The sequence below is a fragment of the Pelodiscus sinensis genome, chromosome 5, assembly GCF_049634645.1.
Source record: "Pelodiscus sinensis isolate JC-2024 chromosome 5, ASM4963464v1, whole genome shotgun sequence".
Classification (NCBI taxonomy): domain Eukaryota; kingdom Metazoa; phylum Chordata; order Testudines; family Trionychidae; genus Pelodiscus; species Pelodiscus sinensis.
The window spans coordinates 33,043,571-33,066,729 of record NC_134715.1 but is presented as its reverse complement, the minus strand read 5'-3'; the positions used below and the strand labels follow the sequence as shown (position 1 = coordinate 33,066,729).

At 39.8% G+C, this 23,159-nt stretch overlaps 1 protein-coding gene across 7 annotated transcripts in view; it reads left to right on the top strand.

Moving 5' to 3' along the window:
* The window catches only part of LOC102456831 (bifunctional heparan sulfate N-deacetylase/N-sulfotransferase 4), a 264,296-nt gene that overhangs the window by 172,458 nt on the left and 68,679 nt on the right, over positions 1-23,159 (top strand). For all 7 annotated transcript variants that reach the window (XM_075929806.1, XM_075929807.1, XM_075929810.1 and 4 more), the window contains exons 6-7: positions 5,689-5,874; positions 8,285-8,413. In XM_075929806.1, the coding sequence (XP_075785921.1) occupies positions 5,689-5,874; positions 8,285-8,413 (315 nt within the window). The remainder of the gene's footprint in view (positions 1-5,688; positions 5,875-8,284; positions 8,414-23,159) is intronic.

The window sequence follows — 23,159 nt, the reverse complement described above, 5'->3', positions numbered from 1 at the left end:
ACATCTGTTGTTGGGTATTTATCCTTTGATTCAGATTTCCATAAAGTAAGAGTCCCTTCTGTCTTCTGAACAGATTTCAATCTGTCATCTTTCAAAAGTTCGATCATGTGCAATTGAGGTATTGGCTTGTCAGTGACTTAATGGGGACTTCAGACAAGTGGCTTCAGCATTAAAAGGGTGAATCAGAAATCTGATTTGAGGTTTTTCTGCTGCAAATTTTGGAATCTTTCCTCAGAACTGTCCGTAAGCTCTTTAATCACACTCATATCTAGTTGTGCTCCCCTTTAGGGATTCTGCTCCTTTTTAAAAAAAACTTGGCTTGAAATTGTGACAGTGAGGGAAAGCGCGTCAGCTCTCTCTCAAGCATTTGTCTATGAACCAGTGACAATTTGTTCATGAAAGCAAATATGCTTTGCACTAGATCAGACAGCAAGCCGAATGTGAGTCTACCTTTAGTTTATCAAAATGCAGGAAGAACCCAGGATCAGTAAGCTCAGGGTATATTTTGAGTTTCTCCTCCATAAACAGTTTTATTGGTTCCATCAGCTCAAAAAACCATTAAAAAAGGAAATAACTTTAAACCTTGGGAGCTATCAAACTGCACAGTGAAATGGTTAATTGGCAGGGAAGTTGTCTTAATTCAGTTCTTCAATTAAATTTTGAACTTGTATGTGATTGAGCACATTTCAGTGAATGAAATTCACAAAATCTGTTGTGCGCATTGTGATGTGATCAGATTTGAAACATTCAGATACCAGTTGCTCCCAATGTAAAGGGAAATCATGTCTTAGTCATCTACTAAAGTTCTTTGAGGAGGTCAACATGCATGTGGACAAGGTGATCCAGTAGATATAGTATACTTAGATTTCCAGAAAGCCTTTGACAAGGTCCCTCACCAAAGGCTCTGAAGTAAAGTAAGTTGTCATGGGATAAGAGGGAAGGTCTTCTCATGGCTTGATAACTGGCAGGAAACAAAGGGTAGGAATAAATGGCCAGTTTTCAAAATGGAGACAGGTATCTAGTGGTGTCCCCTAAGGGTCTGTACTGGGACCAATCCTGTTAAACATATTTATAAATGATCTGGAGGAAGGGATAAACAGTGAGGTAGAAAATTTACAGATGATTCTAAACTGCGCAAGATAGTTAAGAACAAAGCAGACTGTGAAGAGCTTCAAAAGGATCTCACAAAATTAGGACCCTGGGCAACAAAATGGCAAATTAAATGTAATGTTTATAAATGCAAAATAATGCACATTAGAAAAAATAATCCCAACTACACATACAAATGATGGGGACTAAATTAGTTGTTATCACTCGAGAGAGATCTTGTCGTCATTGTGATTAGTTCTCTGAAAACATCCACTCAATGTGCAGCAGTAGTCAAAAAAGCAAACAGAACATTAGGAATAATTTAAAAGGGGGTAATGATGACAGAGAATATTTTATTGCCTCTATATAAATCCATGGTACTCCCATTTCTGGAATACTGAATACAGAAGTGGTTGCCTCATCTTAAAAAAAAGATATACTGTATTGATATTGGGAAAGGTTCAGAAATGGGCAACAAAAATGATTAGGGGTTTGGAAAAGGTGCCATATGAAGAGAGATTAAAAGGTTGGGAATGTTCAGCTTAGAAAAGAGGAGACTATTGGGGGATATGATAGAGGTCTGAAAAGTCATGACAGGTATGGAGAGAGTGAATAAGGAAAAGTTATTTACTTGTTCCCATAATATAAGAACTAGGAGTCACCCAATGAAGTTAAAGGCAGAAGACTTAAAACAAACAAAAGGAAGTTTTTCTACACACAGCACACAGTGAACCCATAAAACTCCTTGCCAGAGGATGTTGTGAAGACCAGGACTTTAACGGGGTCCCAAAAAGAACTAGATAAATTCATGGAGGTGAGCTCCATCAATGACTATTAACCAGGATGGGTCAGGGTGGTGTCCCTAGCCTCTTTCAGAGGCTGGAAATGGATGACAGGAGAGTGATCACTTGATTACCTGTTCTGTTTTCTCCCTCTGAGACATCTGGCATTGGCCACTGTTGGAAGACAGGATATTGGGTTCAATGGACCCTTGATCTGACCAAATATGGCTCTTATATTCTTGTGTTCTTATGCAAGTATAATATAGTGAAATGTCCAATATTCAAAAAACCTCTCCTCAGATTTACTACTCTGTTTGCAAATTCTCACATAGGTAGAACCTCATCCATTCCAACGGCAGTGAGCTTCTGGAAAAGCATGTTGTTTTTCACAACAATCAACATCAATGCCTCTTTTAGATCTCATGCACAAGTTCTGTGCTTTACTGATATGATATTGAGGAGGTCTCACTTTATAAATACAGTTGTCGGACACTCTGCGCACAAATACCAATAACTGATGGTTTATCCTGTACATTGCATGAGTCATCCAAAGCAGTGCACAAGTCCACTGCTGAAATTGCAAGTGCAGTTACAATTCGATATCACTGTTCAGGTTGGAGATTCTGTGCTTTGTGGTGTGGTTGTGATAGCTGCAGGGTGGTCATTTTCTTTTGTAGATTTTCATTCTCTGGTAACAGGATTGAAATCACCCCAGGGAGGCACGTTTCTTTAAATTCGCCTTCAAATGGGCTTTTTTGCACAGGCTGTGTACCAGGCCACATAATGGGAGGCTAATAGTACAGTCTGTAAACAACTGGCAAATCTGGTGAAGAACTGGGATTCTACATCTGTTTTTTCAAAGTTTTCCATTTAAAGGCCTAGAGTTCAGAGTGTTGTGGGAATTCTTGATGCATATGTACCTGGCTTAAAATGAAATGATGATTCTAAATTTGAAGATTTGAACTGAGAGATACATGTCTGGCAAAAAAGGCACATGGCCTTACCATTACACTCATCAAAACAGTACTGATTCTTCCACTCCCGTTGGAAGCCTCAATTTTTATTTGTGTTTTTTCTTTTTTGTTTGTACTTGCCTTCCATCGTTAGATGGTGTACGAAAAAATGACAAAAATTTCCACAGCAACATGAACAGTGTTTTCACTCCCGTTTCTGAGTCCAAACTGAGTAATATGCTCACTGCGAGCAGTCACATAATGTTACAGGCATGATATGACGTAACAGCTATGGAAGCTAGTCACTCTGTATTTGTGCAAAGATTCAAGGAATTGCATATTAACTTCTGAAAAACTACATGCACCTCTTGAGCCACTGGTTAGCCACCACTGAACTCTCTATATAGCTTCATATCTTCTAACACAGTGGATCCTTGATCTAGATTATTTACTAAATATCTGAGACTATGTCTACACTACAGGGTTTTTTTTGAGTGGCTTTTTTTGAAAAAAATTCACCTGCGTCTAGACTGCCACCATGTTCTTTCGAAATTAAATAGAAAGAACACAGCAGTTTTTTCACAGCAGTAAACCTGCTTTTACAAGGAAGAACTCCTTTTTTCGAAAGAACTCTTTCAAAAAAAGGCTTTCTTGACCGCAAGCAGGCCTTTTTTGAAAGAGAGCATCCAGATTGCCTGGATGCTCTCTTTCAAAAAAGTGGATCGTTTTTTCAAAAAAAGTTGTGACTGTCTAGACAATCTGTTTCGAAAGAAGTGTGTAGTCTAGACGTACCCTGAGAGTTTGTCTGCCTGCCTGTCTGTCCATTCAAGAATGCCTCTTATATAGTAAGAGCTAGGACCACCAAATTCAGTATACAGCTTCCACTTATCATAAGCTATTGGCCTTGCTTTCTGGCAAGCTCTTCTTCTGGCAAAAGAATGTGTTATCATAGGGTACCAATATAAATAATGCTTAACCTTTGAAGTTTTTAGACTGTATTCAGCAGCACACAGTAATTGTTTTTCTATGCTGTACTGTGTGCCTTTTAGATTATGAATTCTTCAGGTAAAGGATTTCATAACTTCAATTTGTAGTAAAGTGCCATGTACACATATTTTACTATATAAATAATAAATGTACTGAATAAGTAATAAACTTGGGGGGAAAAGTGAGGCCTGTATGGGAAAGAGGTAAAATTGATGGATGATCCATATAGCCTGGGATCCAAAGAAGGGGATTGTTTTAGGGCTAACTTTCTAAAAATATGACTTCTTTGTGATGCCATGGATTTCAACAGATCTGGGCCAAAATTGCTTAATTGAAAAGTTCACTATCAAAGTTCAGTTTTGGTTCTGGAGTCAATACAGTATATGAGGGGTATGTGCTGGAGCTACATTTTGTAAATAGCGACAACAAACATTCTACTAGCAATGGAAATATCCCTCTGTTTTTTGTAATATGAAATATAAACAAAAGGTCATTGTCATGTCAACATGTTTCTCTTTGTTTATTGATCCAAGACAGCTTGAAATGTGACTAATTAAAACGGCATCATTTCCCAGGCCTTTGAGAATTAAAAATCCAACCCGATGTATTCATAATACACAGGCAGTCAAATATCTTCCAAGCAATGCCAGCTCAATATTATCCAATGGGATTATTTCCTCCCTCCCATATTTATCTAATGGTAAGGCCAATTACAGTAAAAGCTCTGTTACCTGGCATGTTGTGGGAATGGAGAGTGCAGGTTAATTAAATATTTTGGTTAACTGAGAGGTATACTTTACCACTAGGATACCAATTTTTAAAAAATTATTAATGAATACAATAAAATGAATAGGGTATACAATAGTACATGGGAGTTCACCAATCCAGTAGTGGAACTTCTCTACAGAGGGGGTAGTTTCTTGAAGCATTTAGATCTATAGAGATAAAATGTTCTATATAATAGGTTATCTTATGACACTACATATCAAGAGTACTCCCCGATCACTAGAAATACACTCAACACTAAAACTATATGGAGCATAATTTAATCGTCCCATAATTCAGAAGGCTCTTCAGAATCTTGCAGTGTCTTAGGTCATCATTATCAAAATCAGTTATCATTGTAGATGTAGAAGGTGTAGGAGCTTGGGCTGAATCTGTAATAATCCAATGACACACCCTGGAAGCTGCTTTTTTAAAAAAAAATCCCCGATTTCAGCTTCTTACTTCTCTTTTTTGTCTCTGTTGCCTCAAAGTAGAGTGCAAGTGGGGTATGTCTGCACTGTAGAGCAAAAGTCAAGTTAAGATACCCAACTTCAGCTACATCAATTGCATAGCTGAAGTTGAAATAGCTTAATTTGGCTTTGGGCACTATCTACACAGCAGGTGGTCGAAGGAAGAACATTTTTCCTTTAACTTCTCTTACTCCTCGTGAAATGAGGGTTACAGGAGTCAGAGTAAGAAGTCCTCCATCTTGACACTATTTCAAAATAATGGGTTGCTGTGTAGACGTGCAATTTGTTATTTTGAAACAAAGGCAGTTATTCCAAAATAACACTGCCGTGTAGATGTACCCTTGCTAAAGCAGTATCTTACTCCTGGTTACTAGATTAAAGATTTGCATTGGGAGATATAAGAAATGACAGTCAATTGAGCTTTCTGATTAAGTACCAGATAACAGAGCTTTTACTGTATTTTCCACCTTCTCTCTCTTATTTTAGTGTAAGTGTTGCACATACAAAATGCACACACATACATGAGTGTCCAAGAGCAACATTTTCTTTAAAGCTCCTGGTTGGTAGAATATGAATAAACTTGGCATCATTAGGTATTATGCATGTATATGCAAATGTATGGCTTCTTTTGTTTTGTTTCAGGAACATGGTATTCCAACCGACATGGGCTATGCAGTGGCTCCGCACCACTCTGGGGTCTACCCTGTGCATGTCCAGCTTTATGAGGCCTGGAAGAAAGTCTGGGGTATCCAAGTCACAAGCACAGAAGAGTATCCACATCTAAAACCTGCACGGTACAGACGGGGCTTCATCCACAATGGCATCATGGTACACTGCATTTCCATTACTTCAAAACAGGACTAAAACATCTTTTGATTTACAAAGGCATCAAGTTTTATAATGGGTGTTGAAATCCTTCAAGATGGCAGATTTGTAAGGATGCCAAAACAGTTTTTTCCAGTGTACAGCCAGTTTCCATAAAAAATAATAGCAAAGAGGGTGGTTATTTTTTGTTATGTTTTGGTTCTGGCACTTTACAATGTAAAGATCAGAAATAAAATGTATTGGTAGATCACTAATCCTGGATTGCAATTAGGTACCTTTGCAGTTTAGTAAAATGCCCTAGCCCAATGTCTAAGGGTCTAACTTGCCACAATGTATAAAAGGGCTGGGACCCTCCAAAATGGAAGACGAACAAAAGTCCTCCAGACTGCAGGATACTTTGGCTGGGCAGGGTTACCTATTGAACTCTCAGGCCACAGTGTCTGGAGTTACACTTATGACAGGCTACGTATTGGGGAGGAGGAACTATTTTCTACATCTTCCCATCCAAAGGAAATGCATAAAAATCAGGATAACATGTAGGAATCACTTGGCCCATCACTACAATAGACAGCTGCTTTTAGAGTAGTGCAAAACAGCTGATGAACCACCAGATAAAACACTGTCCTGCAGTTCACAGGAAAAATACAGAATCATGTTCAATGAAGATGGTAAAGAGAATTTAGGGATGTTGAAGGTAATTGCACAAATTATGCAAGTTCCAATTAACGTCAACAAAAGCCATGAATGTGTATTTTAGGGCAGAATTATATCTTAATATATTTAGCAAAATTAAGAACATTGAACCAAGTATCGGGGTAGAGTCTAACTAGTTTTAGCATATCCCCCGCATATCCCCTGCGGTATTTGCATTAACATGGCTGCCGCTTTTTTCCGGCTTGGGGATAAGCCGGAGAAAAGCGCCAGTCTAGACGTGATTCTCCAGAAAATAAACCCTTTTCCGGAGGATCTTTTATTCCTACTTGAAAGTAGGAATAAAAGATCCTCCGGAAAAGGGTTTATTTTCCGGAGAATCACGTCTAGACTGGCGCTTTTCTCCGGCTTATCCCTAAGCCGGAAAAAATACTTGAAAGTAGGAATAAAAGATCCTCCGGAAAAGGGTTTATTTTCCGGAGAATCATGTCTAGTCTGGCGCTTTTCTCCAGCTTATCCTGAAGCCGGAAAAAAGTGGCAGCCATGTTAATGCAAATACCGCAGGGGATATTTAAATACCCCGTGGATTTTGCTATTCCAAAGTGTCTAATCTGCATCCCTTTTCCGGAAAAGGGGTGCAGTGTAGACACAGCCCTAGTGTTTTTCTTTAGAGCTCTGATGTACTTGTGATTAAAGAGTTAATGAAATAGCTCTAAGTGAGGTGTGTTTTTTTTCCATGTGTTAGTTTTCAGAATCCTGACACACAATCTCTTGATTTATGATTGTATGTAGAGCTGACCTCGGGATATACTCATTCAACAGTCCTATCAGCCCTGTACATATTTCACTAGTGGGGTCTAATTTGATTTTCAGGGCAAAGGAAAGAATGAACAAGTTCTTTTTGGGTCTGTAACCTAGAATACCAATTGTATGCTATATCTCACCAGCAAGATTAATAGTCTAAGATAGTGAAGACAACTGAGAAGTGCTATTTGTCTTTGAACTAACTAACCTTGCAAAAAGAAGAGAAAGTTTCTTTTTCTTTCTTTCTTTCTTTCTTTCTTTCTTTCTTTCTTTCTTTCTTTCTTTCTTTCTTTCTTTCTTTCTTTCTTTCTTTCTTTCACAAATCCCTAAAAACAAACCCCAAATTCTGATCTGGAATAAAGGCTTTGGAACACCTGTGGGCTGCAGCCTCTCAACTGGCAGCTGGAAGTCTCAACTTCTGCATAATTATGCTTATTTACAATAAGATGTCAGCCGCAAAAATAAAGTAATCTATATGGCCGTGTCTAAACTGCAGGGTTTTTTTGAAAAAAAGTAGCCTTTTTTCAAAAAAACTTCACCTGCGTCTAGATTACAGCCGCGTTCTTTTGAAATTAAATCAAAATAATGTGGCTTTTCTTTTGATGGCAGTACTCCTCATTTCACGAGGAAGAACGCCTTTTTTCGAAACTGCTCTTTTGAAAAAAGGCGTTCTTGAATGCAAACAGGGCTTTTTCGAAAGAGAGCATCCAGACTGCCTGGGTGCTTTCTTTCGAAAAGGTGGCTCACTTTTTTGAGAGAAGAAGTTGCAGTCTAGATGCTCTTTTTCAAAAGAAGCTTTTTTGAAAGTATCTTTCGAAAAAGCCTCTTTCAAAAGAGGCTTACAGTCTAGACATAGCCTATGTGAACTTTTCAGAACAGAGACTCAGAAGAGGTTTTTGGGGTGGGGTTTGCAGATATAAGGTCATGATTATATAGCATTTTTCCTCTTTGTTCTCAGGTACTTCCTCGACAAACCTGTGGTCTTTTCACCCACACAATTTTCTACAAGGAGTATCCTGGGGGTCCTCAAGAATTGGACAAAAGCATCCGAGGAGGTGAACTCTTCCTCACCATCCTCCTGAATCCCGTATGTACCTTGTCTGCTATCCTCTGCGATGTATCTTGGCTGTCATTATTGGAGATGAATGGGAGGGAATAACTAATGTTTTGTTCTTAATCAGTTCCCATAAATCAAATATTTTTCCTCAGAAGCGGTGAGCCTATAAAAAATTTGTAAAAATAAGGGAGAGCCCAGGTGATACAAGTGGTTTTTTTCCCAAACAATTGTATTTTCGGAAACAAGTGTGTGGGTTTTTTTTCAAATTTTCCAACCTGAGTGCATGGCCTATAGAGACAAGGGATCACTGAATAGAGTAAAGGAGGCAAAGGGAAAACAACAGAGATGGAGAAAAAGCTGCTAAAGATTGGATAAGCTAACCTTCTGATACCAGCCAATGAAACCCCCACTCCACGCAGCATATTGTCTGCTCTGTGTGGGGAGTTAAACATGAACACAGGTACATGAAGAAAATATAAAAATGGAAGCAAGTGTGCCCTAGCATTGTGGGAGGGGACACAGAACAGAAGTTTTGTCATCAATCCATCACAATGAGGCTGCTGGATAATGTTGAGTGAAAATGATATTATAATTACAGTACAGAATATTCCTGTTTTCATTTTGGTCAGGCAGTAACAGGTCATTTTTCTGACCCTTTTTTTTTTAATGTAGTTTATAAAGAATACTGGTTGGCCTAGTTGAAAGTGTCACTGTTACTCATTTCTGACTTTACTTCTGTTGACTAATAAAGCTGTACCAAACTATTCCAATAAACCTTCATTAATACACAACATCATTATCAGTTCATATTGCTCCACTTACTAAGAATTAAGGATGCAAAAATGTGTTAATTCAACCATTGTCCTTTGGTTTTGGAAACTCTGTCATAGAGAAGCAGTGGCCCAGCCCATGCCACTTCCTGCAGCTCCCGTTGGCTAAAAACAGTGAACCGGAGCCAATGGGAGCTGCAATGCCAATGGGTAAGCAAACAAACCAAAGTGGCCAGTTAGCAGCTTTCTCAGAGTGAGTACCCGGACCACTTTGAGAAACACTGAGAGTCATCTTCTGCTCTGAATTACACCCTATTCAATCCTGTCAGTTTCTCTCAAGTTGAAAAAGTAAAACTTTGAACCTATTATAACTTCCTTAATTTTCTTCCCTGATCCAGAATATGTGATGGGTCCCACCAGAATTCATTTCAAAGCATAAATACATAGTTCCATATACACTACCCCATTATTCTCCCTTGGTAGTGGCCAGAATGAGGTTCCTCTCAGTAGTGGAATCTCTATTACTTAAATAACTATCTACAATGACTCAAAGATCTCCTTCTTGAGATAATTTAGACCCTATGACTTTATATGTATAATTGGAATTTTGTTTTCCAATGTGCATCACTATGCATTTATCAACAAACTTCTTTTGTCCAGAAGGTTTTTTCAGTCCATGATAAACCCTCTGCTAGCTCACAGATCACTCAAGGCCAAATCCAAAATCCATGGAATTTCATGGGATTTTTCCCATTGCCTTTAAATGGCATTGGATCTCCCTCTGTTTGCCCACAAAAGCTCTTAATACTATATGTATAGTGAAAAATAAGATGTAGGACAAGTGAAAATTATATACCAGTAATTCTTTTTGTCATTATCCTCTCTCCTCCCATCTACTATCCTTCCTTCCAGAGAAGAAAGAGATACCACTTTGTGAGTTGTATATCTTATTTCCTGGACAGTGGCCTAATTTTCAAAGCCATGGAGCATCTATAATTAGTATGTTACAGTTAAAGAAACTTCATTTGGAGCTAGCTTTCAGTATCAGACCACTTTTATTTAGATGTCTAAAAATAGATGTCCATATGTTAAAATTTTACCTGATGGCCCTATGTAATAATCTTGGGGTCTGAGTCAAAGAGAGATTTTGAGAAGTGAGGCACCTTCATTACGACTTTTGGTATACAATGTGTGTATGCATGAGACCTAAACTTCAGAATAAAAAGTCCTGCTCTTTCTTCTATCTCTCTGAATCTACCACGACTTTCTAACTCAGCAAATCTTTTCTTCCCATATCTCCTTCTTATATAACTTTGACTTAGCACTGTTTCTGGAACATTGCTAGAATTTGTCATTCAATGGTGTGTCTAAATGTAGCAGTAAATGCCGACAGAGGTTTACAGGATCGGTCAGAAAAGGCTTTCCTTGTCAATCGATCCCCGTCTAGACTGCTGCTTTTTGCCAGCAAAGTGCCACATCAGTAAAAAGAGGCGGCCATTTCTATTCAAATGAAGTGCGAGATATTTAAATCCCCGCTTCATTTGCAATGTGATGTGCCTAATCTACATCCCTCTGTTGGCAGAGGGGTATAGTTTAGACACACTCCAAGAGACCATGCATCGCTCAATTCCTTCCTTAGGAAAATCTTCTATGATTTTCCTAAATTGCTACTTGCTAAATGTCAGAGAATTCAGCATTCTGTAGCCAGACTAGTCTCTCATTCCAAGAAGTGAAAGCTTTATTATGACCCAAATCTTGAGTCATCTTAATTCTAATCCAATTTATTATCAAAGCTAATTTAAAGTCTTCCTTCATGTTTTCATATTTCCCTGTTAAACTAATTTCATCCTGTTTTTCTGACCTGCTCTCTTGCCTGTCCATTTTCCCCTGCATGTTCAGCCTCTTTCCTCCTCCTTACAATTATTCATAATGGGCAATCAGTTTCACTTGTCCTGTCTATTGATACATATCTCCTTTTTACATGTGTGGGCTGTTCTAAACCATTCTTTGTGTGTGGATGTTCTTGTAATTTTGCCTTAATACATTTTTAAAGGCACTGTTCATCTAGACTACCCTAAAGTTTCACAAGAGGATATGCAAATTCCATGGGAATTTGCATATCTTCTTCCAATCTCACTTTCGAAAGCAGCTTTTCGAAAAAGGGGAGGTTGCCAAAAATACCACATCCTGACTATTTTCACTTTCAAAATCCCACAGAATTTACATATCCTCTTTCGAAACTTCAGCGTAGTCTAGACAAATGATGCTGTAGTGAGGGACACGCATAGGAGCATGTAACAGGGGAAATTACATTATATTATACAGTAAGTGTCAGATTAATATATCATGATTTATTGTATTTCTGCTATATAAGGAATTTTCTGTATTCATTTTTCTCATTGACAATTAAAGGTGGCAGAAATGATCCAGCAGACACCGAATTTTTCCATACAGGCTATTCCCAATATATTTTAACTAAGTTACATGTCTTTGGGGATAAGATTATTTTAAATCAGTATAGAGTTAAAAGCTACAGCCTTCTATAAGAAAAAATGCAGTGGGGGGGGGAGGGATTTTGATTTCCTTTACTATATAAGCTTGTCTGACCACAATACGTTCCTTTAACTTGAAAGTACAATATTAGGTGGCATTTAAAAACAGCAGGTTTGTATCTGTCCAATTAAGGTTTGATTTTTATCAAAAGCTGATATTTTACTGAACTGTGTTATGCAAGTGAAATACTGATATGCACTTCCCTAATTCTGAGTTAAGTATGTATATCTTCCATAATCCTTATTCAGACTGGAGGAAATATATTTTAATTGTGTGCAAGCTAAGGTAAGATTTACTGCAACCCCGGTCATCGTTCAAGTCAGGCCATTGTAATACTCTAAAAATATGCAGCAACTGACAACAGTAAAAGCAGCAGTCAGTATTATCACAGAATAACTTGGTAAGAGCACAGAATAACTATTTCTATTAACTTAGAATCTTTTTTTAATATATATATAGAGAGAGAGTTTGTAAAGCAGAACATAAAAACTGCACATTATTAAGTAAACTAGTGGAAAGCTGGGTTTTTTTTCTCATTCAGAGTAAGAAATGTATAGATTCAGTAGTTCTAAATAGAGTTTGAAATGGCAGTGTACAAACTGACACTATACAATCCACTGTCTTTTGGACTCACTGAAAATGCCAGACATCAGGAATATTTGGTGAAGCGATAATATTTGCAAATTGTATAAAATTATATTTTGTGTGTGCATGTATGTATGTGTACTGAGAGCACTACCAGCCTACCATGGCAACTGACCATTTACATTACATGTTTCTTTCCCATAGAGACACAGACTCAGTATAGAGTTAGGGAATAGCCTTGGCTAAGTGCTCTTGATAGAGCTAATCAGTTGTCTTACTCTGTATGATATTATTGTTCACTCCTTTTAGCGAAACACTGCAAGTTTTCCTTTATTCTTAATTTTCCACCTATAAAATTAAGTTGGAGTAAGAGTCACTAAAGGCCTTATCAGTATCCCAGGATGTGCCTTCCTGTTGTGGCTACCATCACTGCTCCTTCCTTTTACTGCCATGTTATTTCCTGTTGGTTAATGAACACCCACAGCTACCCTCAGATTCCTCTTTATTGTTTTGACCTTTAAATGAATGTAAAGGTGATAGATAAGCAGTTCTTGAAGCAAAGCTCCTTTAACTGGGCTTGATCCAAAGTTCACGGACTTTAAAGGGAATCTTTATATTGACTTTAACGGGCTTTTCATCAGGCTCTTTAACTACAGAACAGGTACTGTATATAGAACAGGTACTTACCATGGATATAATCAATGCAATCTTCCACACTAGTGATGTTCTGAAAGGAACTGTCTGGGACTTACGTCTGGTTAAAATTCTGTCATCCAATTGATGGGAAGGTTGATCTGATTTCTCTATTTTAATGGAATTTGTTCTTTCTTGGCATACTGATAAATCATCCCTGCCAGACATGACTCATCTTTGGAGCTCATAAATATAATATATTGATTTGGATCCCACTGCACCAAATGAAAGATAATTTTTAAAAACCCCTTGGGAAGATGCCTGCAGAACATTACTACGAGCTCTTCACCTCACTTCAAATTACAATAGATGAACAACTTTGCTAATGCAAATACTCAATACATTTTTTGGACTAATATGCAAATAAATTTGGCATATGCACTTGATACAAGTTTGACTTTTTTCCCTTTCAAATTCCTTTCTGTGTTATGGTTTTGTGATGTGAACAGATTTCTCAGTCCTTCATCCCCGCATACATCTCTAATAAAAGGGATTTAACACAGGTTGAAAGCAAAAATTGGTTACAGGTTTCTGTTTCCATTTAGTTTTGGGGAAAAAATAACAGCAGCTTTTTAGTTCAGGGTCTTCTCAAGTTTGGGAGAGACGTAGAGTCTTTATGTATTTGCTTACTCCTCTGTAAGGGCCATAATGTGAAATATTACTCATGTGAAATCCCATTGACATAAATATTACTATTCCTAAGAGTGGTTACTCACCTTTATCATTAAACAGGTCATAATCTCCAAATCAGTTAAATACATTCTAATTATTCTGATACCTTGTTACTATTTGGCAACTTTACAAGATTTGATTGATCAGAAAGATCGCTGTACTAAGGAACTGAAAAGTAATTTAGAAAATTCAACAGTAAATCATTTGTTAGATTACTGAAAACTCATTTTAGGAGGCACCAATTTTCACATAGGTAACATTTTTATTCATATTTAATTTGTGGGGCATGATGGGATATACATATCCTCCACTGGGCAGGAACAGTTAAAGAAAAGTACTGTATCTGAGTAACACCACCTCTGCCGTGTTCCAGCTAAAGACAGGGCTGAAAAGACTTCAACACATCTCAGAAGTAGGAAGCCATGGAGGACAGACTTACTCTAAGGAGTCCTGACATATGGGCCAAAGAAACCTCCCTGAATGCTGAGCCCAGTTGGAGCTGATGGTTTGGATTTTTTCCCCTTTATCTAGAACCAGAAGCTGAGGACAGAAAGGAGCAGTAAGAAGTAACCTAGAGAAGGCAACAGTGTTGCCAGGCACCTGGTTTTCAACTAGAACATCAGGTTGAAAAGTGACCCTGGTGGCTCTGGTCAAAAAACCTGGTTGGCTAGACAGTGGGAGCCCAGGGCTAAGACAGGCTCCTTATCTGTCTGGCTCTGCACTGCTCCCAGAAGTGGCCCGTCGGGTTCTGGGGTAGCCAAGAACTGGAAGGCTCCATGCATTAGCCCCATCCTGAGTGCTGACTCCATAGCTCCAATTGGCTAGGTCCTATGAACAATGGGATCTATGGGAGATTATGCCTGCAGGCACGAGGGCAGAGTTTCCCTGGCCCCAACCATGTTCCTAGGAGGCTGCAGGGACTTGGCAGCCACTTCCTGGGAGATGCAATGAGCACTACTGGGACCCTGAATCCTCTTCCACTCCCCAACCTCCATCTTCAGCCTGGAGAGCCTGCTCATACTGCCAGCAACAGCCTGCATCCTCCACTGCAACTCAGCCCCCTACCCTAGCTTGAAGCCCCCTCCTAAAACCTGATCCCCTTATTTCAGGCCTCACCCAGAGTCTGCACCCCCCAGTCCAGATCCCATAGCTCCTTCTGCACTCCAATCCCCTGTCCCAGCCCAGTGAAAGCAAGGGATGGTGGGGAAGAGCGAGTGAGGAAGGGAGGGGTGATAGAGCAAGTGAAGGATCGGAGAAGGGGCAGCACAGAAGTGTTTGATTTTGTGCAATTAGAAAGTTGGCATCCCTGGAGGGTAACTCAGAGGGCCCCCCTCGGAGGCCAAATCCTGACAACTTTCCCAGGACTCTGGATCAGAGCCTGGTAGAGTAGGAAGGCCCATGCTTACCTACTAATGCCCCCCATCACTGGATGCATGTTAACTAGTACAACATCCAGCCCACTGTAGACCATACTACAGTGTAATAGAGTTTAACTGGGCACAATAATAGCTTTAGAAGATCATAAGGTTCACTGATTTACCCTTTGTATCCTACATGGCATTGCTGAATCTCTGAAATTCTCTTAAAAAAACAGAGAGTTGTAAATCAAGTCACCACACTGTGCTTTGAAAGCCTGTCTTCTAAACTGAGGGTAGTCAATAGATGGACCAGGGCCAAATCTGGACCGCCAGATGCTTTTCAATGGACTGCAAAATCTTTTTAGTTACTTATTGGAAGATTTACTCAGCATTGTTTTATCTTCATTTAAATCATTACTTGGAGTGGGGCTGAGGATGAGGGGTTCAGTACGCAGGCTGTCCCAGAGAGAGAGGACTATCCCATCCCTCTCTCACCATAGCAGCTTGGCTTGAGGCCAGGTGAGAAGTGTTTCTCCACAGACACTGTAGTTCTAGCGAGCAAAGCTGGGGTTGGGGCAGGTCCAGGGACATCTGTGTTTTCTCCTTGCTCATTGGGTTGTTTACCTTAACCAAAAGAAGGTTGAGGGGAGATATGATTGCTCTCTTTAAATATATGAGGGTATGTCTACACTACCACCCTAGTTCGAACTAGGGTGGTAATGTACGCAACCGGAGTTGCAAATGAAGCCCGGGAAATTCAAATCCCGGGCTTCATTTGCAACTCCGGTTGCCTACATTACCACCCTAGTTCGAACTAGGGTGGTAGTATAGACATACCCTTAGAGGGATAAATGCCAAGAAGGGAGAGGAATTATTTAAGCTCAATACCAATGTGAACACAAGAACAAATGGATATAAACTGCCTATTAGGAAGTTTAGACTCAAAATTAGGTGAAGGTTTCTAACCATTACAGGAGTGAAGTTCTGGAACAGCCTTCCAAGGGAAGTAGTGGGGGAAAAAGACCTATCTGGCTTCAAAATTAAGCTAGATGGGTTTATGAAGGGGATGGTTTGATGACGTAACATGATGTTGGCAATTAATTGACCTTTCACTATCAGTGGTAAATAGGGAATGAAATAGGTGGGAAGATAGGAGTTGCTATAGAGAACATTTTTCTTAGTGTCTGGCTCGTGAGTCTTGCCCACATGCTCAGGGTTCAGCTGATCGCCATATTTGGGGTCGGGAAGGAATTTTCCTCCAGGGTAGATTGGCAGAGGTCCTGGAGGTTTTTTGCATTCCTCTGTAGCATGGGGCACGGGTCATTAGCGGGAGGATTCTCTGCATCTAGGGGTCTTTGAACCATCATTTCAAGGACTTCAATATCTGAGATATAGGTGAGAGAATTATTCTAGCAGTGGGTGGGTGAGATTCTGTGGCCGGCATTGTGCAGGGGGTCAGACTAGATGATCAAAATGATCCCTTCTGACCTTAAAGTCTATGAGTCTATTGATTAATGGGTACAGCCAGTAATATTCCCATGAAATATGGGAGGGGGACAGCATTAGTCCCCCCAACCTCCCTAGAGGGCTTTCAGTCATGGGAGACTTGGGGCTGCAAGGCTTGGAGCTGGGATAGTCCCAGATGGAGATGGGGGTGGGGCATCCCCAGCCAGCCCCTTTCACCTGCCTGGTGATTCTGTTTCTTTTCTGTATGGTTTTTGGAGAAGCAGGAAGCTGCATATCAAATTTGGTGATCCTAGCTCTTACCATTTAGGAGGAGTTATTGAACAGACAGACAGACTCAGGCACAGATGCACAGACAAACTCTCATATATATAGTAGCTATTTATTTATTTTATTTATTTGTATTGTTTTCTCTGGAATCTGGACCTTGACTGTACCTTGATCAAGACATTTGGATCTTGATAAAAAAAAATTTGATTATCCCTCCCCCACCTTAAAACTATCCAGACTAATCATTTTCTTACATGTGGTAGAGATGGAATGCAGGTGTTGTTCCCTAACAGTGAATAGAATCATAGCCTTTGTATTCATTTTCAGTGCCTCAGCTACTATTCCAGCATCAGCCCTGGGTGTCTGGTTGGAGATGACTGACCAGAGATCTGTTGTGTAACATGGATTGTAGTGCAGAATTCTATTGGACCGATGGCTGAGGAAATGAAGAACATGCTGTCCTTCAGTGTCTGAGAATGAAATTTAGACTTGATTTGGTTTTAAGTTGTCTGGGATGTAGAGGTAGTATGGGGGAGGAAGGGTGGAGAGATCCCTTCTTGCACTGTTTTAGCCAGTATTAGTAGTCTCTTACTTTTATGACCAATATATCCATCTACAAAAAAAATTAACAAGGAAAAAGAGTTGTAGGAGTCTTATGGCTTTACCAGTCTAGCAATACTTTTAATCATTTCTAGGCAGTACAGGGAAATACTTTACAAGAGCAGCATTTTGTGTGTAGGTGTGTGTAACGAAGTATGAAATGGTCTTAGAGATGTTTATGCAAATACAATTTGCCAGCAGTCTATGTAGTAAACAAGAAGGTAGCAAGATTATAGTGGTATGGTTTTTCTGCTGTAGATAAGATTGGGTCAGAATTTTAATTCTTAATATTAACCCCTCTGTCTTTGGATGTATTCAGTTCTATGTCAGATTTAAAAATTCACTGCAAGCTGAAAATTATTAAAAAGAACTTTGTTCCCTCCCCACCATAAAAGCTGGCATAGGTGGATTTTAATAAAGCTAAAACAACGGATCAATGTTGACTTTCTTCCCAACTGAGAATCTGTCCTTATGATTCAAAAATAATGCATTTCCCAGAATATTTAGATTACTGAAGGCCTTGTGATAGTCTGAACATTATCCAAAGTATTTCAACATCTTGAGTCTGCAAAACTATGGTGAAAAGTGTTATGAGGACATACTTACTCATGAGATTACAGTTTTATTTAGCCCAGAAAGATAAGAGCAATTTATTTCGCTTATTTCATAACATCCATTTCTTATCCTATCTTAAACCAGGAGATGAAGAAAGGTAAAAAAGTGAATGCTGACAAAGAAAATTAATCCTTAAAAAAAAGCTGCTTTACAATGCGTATAAAACATAGTTAATAGTGACCATAACTCATCCCTAATTTTCATGAGCCGTGCAACTTCCCTCCATCAAAATGTCTGACTAAGTGGGGATGGAAGAAGGTAATAATGTGTCCTTGGTATCTCTCTCGCATTGTCCCAAACATACACAAGCCCCTTCAATCACAGTTCTGTGGAAAAGGGATGTGCTTGGTGAGGGACTCAAATTGTTTGTGAACATTCTGTTGCTCTACTATTTTTACAGTCATCCCATCTCCTGCTTACATTTTAACTAATAACCCCTACACTCATTTCCCAGTATATATGAAATACTTATATGCCCAACTAACTACAAGACTAGCCAAGTAAAACAGAGCCTTCTTTGATCACTTTCATTGAAAGAAGCAAGGGAAAGTAGTACAGGTAGACACGTATCTGAACATCATTCCAGGCCTCCTTCAAGACTTTTGGGGGATGCTTTGGGGAAATATAATTGAACATTTATGCTGCATGAAATACATGTATTTGACTTAAAGTTCATTAACAACCACAGTGCTTCTCAGACTTTTCCCCCACCCATGCTTTTGGCTTCTGCCTTCTGTCTTGTACCCCTTTCTTTATGGTATTGCCTGTGCCTCTGGAGATCCTGAGGCCTAAGCTACCTGTTGATTTCATAATAGCACCTAAAGTGAAAATGAAACACTAAGGCTACGTCTACATTGGCAAGATTTTGCGCAAATACTTTTAACGCAAGATTTTTTGCATTAAAGTATTTGCGCAAGAGAGCGTCTACACTGGCATGTGCTTTTTCACAAAAGCATCCGTGCCAGTGTAGACGCTCTCTTGGGCAAGAAAGCTCCGATGGCCATTTTAGCAATCGGGCTTTCTTGCGCAAGAAATTTATGTTGCCTGTCTACACTGGCCTCTTGTGCAAGAACAGTTGCGCAAGAGGGCTTTTTCCTGAGTGGGAGCATCATAGTTCTTGAGCAAGAAGCACTGATTTCACACATTAGAGCGTCAGTGTTCTTGCGCAAGAACTCCCCGCCAGTGTAAACAGGTAGCATGTTTTTTTGCAAAAGCGGCCGCTTTTGTGCAAAATCATGCTAATGTAGACACAGCCTAACAGGGATTGTGTAGTTGCTGTTGCCTTTTAATCATTGAAATCAGAGACTTGAAATTCAAGTACTACATTATATCAATTTACTCAAGACAGTTGCAAAGATACTGTTTGTGCTGATGCTGTATGCAGGAGTTTCCAACAAACTTTAAGAAAATGTGTTCATGATTCAAATAGGTCTACATTATGAGGTTTCTTGAAAGCTATTTCTTTTCCCAAACTGTAGCCATCTGAGAGGAATAACTATTTCTGAAGCAGCTTTACCTCTGCTCTTTTATGCATATGTTAGAATAAGAAGATGAATGAAGACTCCTAAAACATACCTCATAGTTGCTTGTGTGTTGTTGGTCCAAACAAAAATTGAATCAAACCACAATTACTAAATCTATTTATTGGTAGAAATTAACTAATATAAAACTTCATCCACCCAAAAAGCAAATATATTTGCAACTTTTTAAAAAAAATGTGACTTTTGAGAACAGCTAGTTTTGTGACTGGCAGAAACAATGACTTTTTTTTTAGTAATCAAAATCACATTTTTCAATAGTGGTTCAGTGAAAAGTGCACCTACCATTTCTGCTCCATGAAGGGCCATTTCTCTGTTAAGTCTAAATACTTTATGTAATAAAAATCAAATCAGAAACCTAAAATGTTAACTAACACTTGCTGTACGTGTATCAATATAAATAAACTTTTGTTAGTTAACATTTTAGTTTTCAAATTCAGACCTGTATATGGCCTGGCCTATACTATCAAATTAGAGGCACAAAAAGCAGCTTTCACCAATCTAGATATGCATATTTTCACTTAAATTTGGCTCCCGTGGATGTAAGTGCCATGCTACTCTGTCTTTTTAACATCACTTCTCAAGGGACAGATTCAGAGTTGATGTAGTTAGGTCAACAAAGTGTGTGTGTGTGTGTGTGTGTGTGTGTGTGTGTGTGTGTAGACATTGAGTTACGTATGTCAACCATTACTGGCTACATGGCTACAAACAGTTGTCCTATAATGCCCTACACTGACTGCTCTGGTCACCATTTGAACTCTGCTGCCCAGGGATTATGTAGACTGGATATACTTGCAATTCCTTTTTCTGATTGCCCAACTTGATGAGCGCACCTAGCAATTCTCAGTTGTTGAGCACTTCTGCACAGCTGACCATGCTGGCTACACACTTCTGAGACATGCCTGCCTGCACTACCCTGGCCTGTAGGTAGATGAGGCTATGTAGACACAGCTATGAAATAGCCATAGAAATGTGAACAACACTGACAAGCAGATTACTCATGAATTCGTGAGAAGAGCTACAACAGGATCCAGCAGCAGTGCAACATGAAAGCAAAAGGGCAGTGGCAAGCTCACCAGAAGGCTAGGGAGGCCATAACTGGTCTGGTGCCAGGCTGGAAGAGTTGCCGTATACAGCAAAGACACTACTCCCACTGCACCAGGACCATAAATACTTCCAAGCAGCCAGAGTTTCAGGCCTTCGCAGTGAACAGCAAGGAGGAGGAGGTGATGGGGGGTTAGAAGACTGGGGAATCCACCTGCACAGCAAGCCAGGGCCTATTTATGACTCTACCACAATCCAACTAGTCATGGGTGAGCCCCGTGCAGGGGAAAGAGTCTCTGAGTTGCTAACTGCTTTCCATTTACCCAATCCCATGATATATTTGCAAAATTCCTTCTCTCTCTCTCTCTCTAACTAACAGTGTGTGCCTCCCTCTTGGCCATGCTTAGTACAGATAGAAGACAAGCTAATTAGCATGAAATTCAACCTTTAAGCTACCTGCTTCTATTAAAACAGAGCTTTACTTGGCTGGTCTAAGAACTGTGCTGTGATAATCACAGACTAATACATTTTCAAAAAAGCATTCATGGTCAGGTCTGTCATCTACTATACTCATTATCCAGAAGAGTACTAGTCTGGTGGAACTAATGGGATTAATGAAATAAACCCCTTCTTTTTCTTTAAAAATATGTGAACTTTAATATGCAAGGCTGGTTTTTTTCATAACTGGGAGCTTTCTCCAGAAATGGATTTTATTATAATAAGAATGTTCACATCTCCAATATAATGAAACTTAATGCAACCATCCCCCAAAACTGAAATACTTTAAATAGTAGAGGATAATTTTTTAATTCAGCAGCACATTTGAAGAGTCTTGTTCTGAAAGTATAAAATTAAAGAGTATTTCTCTGTCCATAAGTTGAAAAGCATGCGTGATTACCCAATATTCCTAGACTAGAGCTCTTTGTTCAGTCAAAAGAGAAGTGTTCAGACATATTTAAAGTACACTCGCGCAGGGTATGTCTACACTACCCCGCTAGTTCGAACTAGCGGGGTAATGTAGGCATACCGCAATTGCAAATGAAGCCCAGAATTTGAATTTCCCGGGCTTCATTTGCATAAATGGGGCGCCGCCATTTTTAAATCCCCGCTCGTGGAATGAGGAGTAACGGTAGTTCGAACTAGGAAGCCTAGTTCGAACTACCTAGTTCGTGCCGCGTATAGCCACGCGGCACGGGATTCGAACGAGCGGGGATTTAAAAATGGCGGCGCCCCGCTTATGCAAATGAAGCCCGGGAAATTCAAATCCCGGGCTTCATTTGCAATTGCGGTATGCCTACATTACCCCGCTAGTTCGAACTAGCGGTGTAGTGCAGACATACCCACAGTCTGTACTATATATCACATTTTTCAAAGTCCACAAGGTCTCTCAGTATCTGTTTTCAAGCTCATCTCCCTTACTTCCTTGCTTCATGGGCTATAAAAATCAGACTCATAAATGTTTAACAGACAAGAGAATATTTAGAGCTGTATTTATTAGCTTATCTCACAAATAAGAGCAAGAGAGTTGTTTGTCCTAAAATCTTTTTTAAAGCAGCAAAGCATCTCTTTATTAAGCCACTAAGCTACAAGAGAACCAGCATCACTCTACAATAGCCATTGTAAACATATCTGCATCCCTGTCCAGAAAAAATAGGCAAAACTGGTCTGATATTTTTATTATCACTCATTTGGACTTCACTGCCACAGTCCAGCGGTGGTTTCCAGTTTCCAGCTCCATTCAGGGACACTGATGGGGAGGGGAGAAAATGGAACAGTTTTCTCAGGGCCTGGCAATATAAAAGGGCCCTGGGCTCCAGGCTGCTACCACCACTACTGTGGCAGCAGTGGCAGCCAGAGTTCCAGGCCTTTTAAATTGCTGCTGTTACCCCATGTGGCAGAGTCCAAGCAATGCTGGGGGAGGCGCAGTGCAGTCTGGTTGGTGCTGAGGGTTGGCTGGCTCTATCCCCATCCCTTCCACTGAGGCCTGGCCCCTTATAGGGAGCCCAGACTCAAGCTACCCAGCATTACCCAGTGCCGAATAAAGTCTGTCACCAGCCCTGGCTCCACTTCATGACCCACATTCCCAAACCTGCTAACTACAAAACCATGCAACCCCACTCTGCGTATTCTTATCAGTCTACTGATGCCTCGAGATATTTCCCCCCATAGTCTCTTGTCCCCACAGCCACCAGCAGGAGGGGCAAAGGGAGCAGTTGCTTCCACCACTGCTGCAACCTTGCTCAGGGGCCGTTGGCACCCCTGCTTCTCCCTCCATACTTCCCCATCATTTATACCTTACCCTTTTGCTCCTGTTCATTCCTGGAATAGATATCTTGTTAACCTACAAATATGAAAAATAATTTTAAACCTTGGGTGTATATGTCAACACAGCTCTTTACAAGCTAGGGCCACAGCTAAAGGAGAAAATGGAAAAAACAAGGAGGAATGAAACCAAGTACAGCATACTGACACGTGAAGGCACACATGCACCTCTGTGTCTATCACAACGTTAACATCTTGAACAGATATTCATCAAAATCTGGTTCAATAATTCCAGAAAGCAACAGAGGTATTTTAAACTTGCTTCATGCACATGCTGCGATTTTGGTGAGGA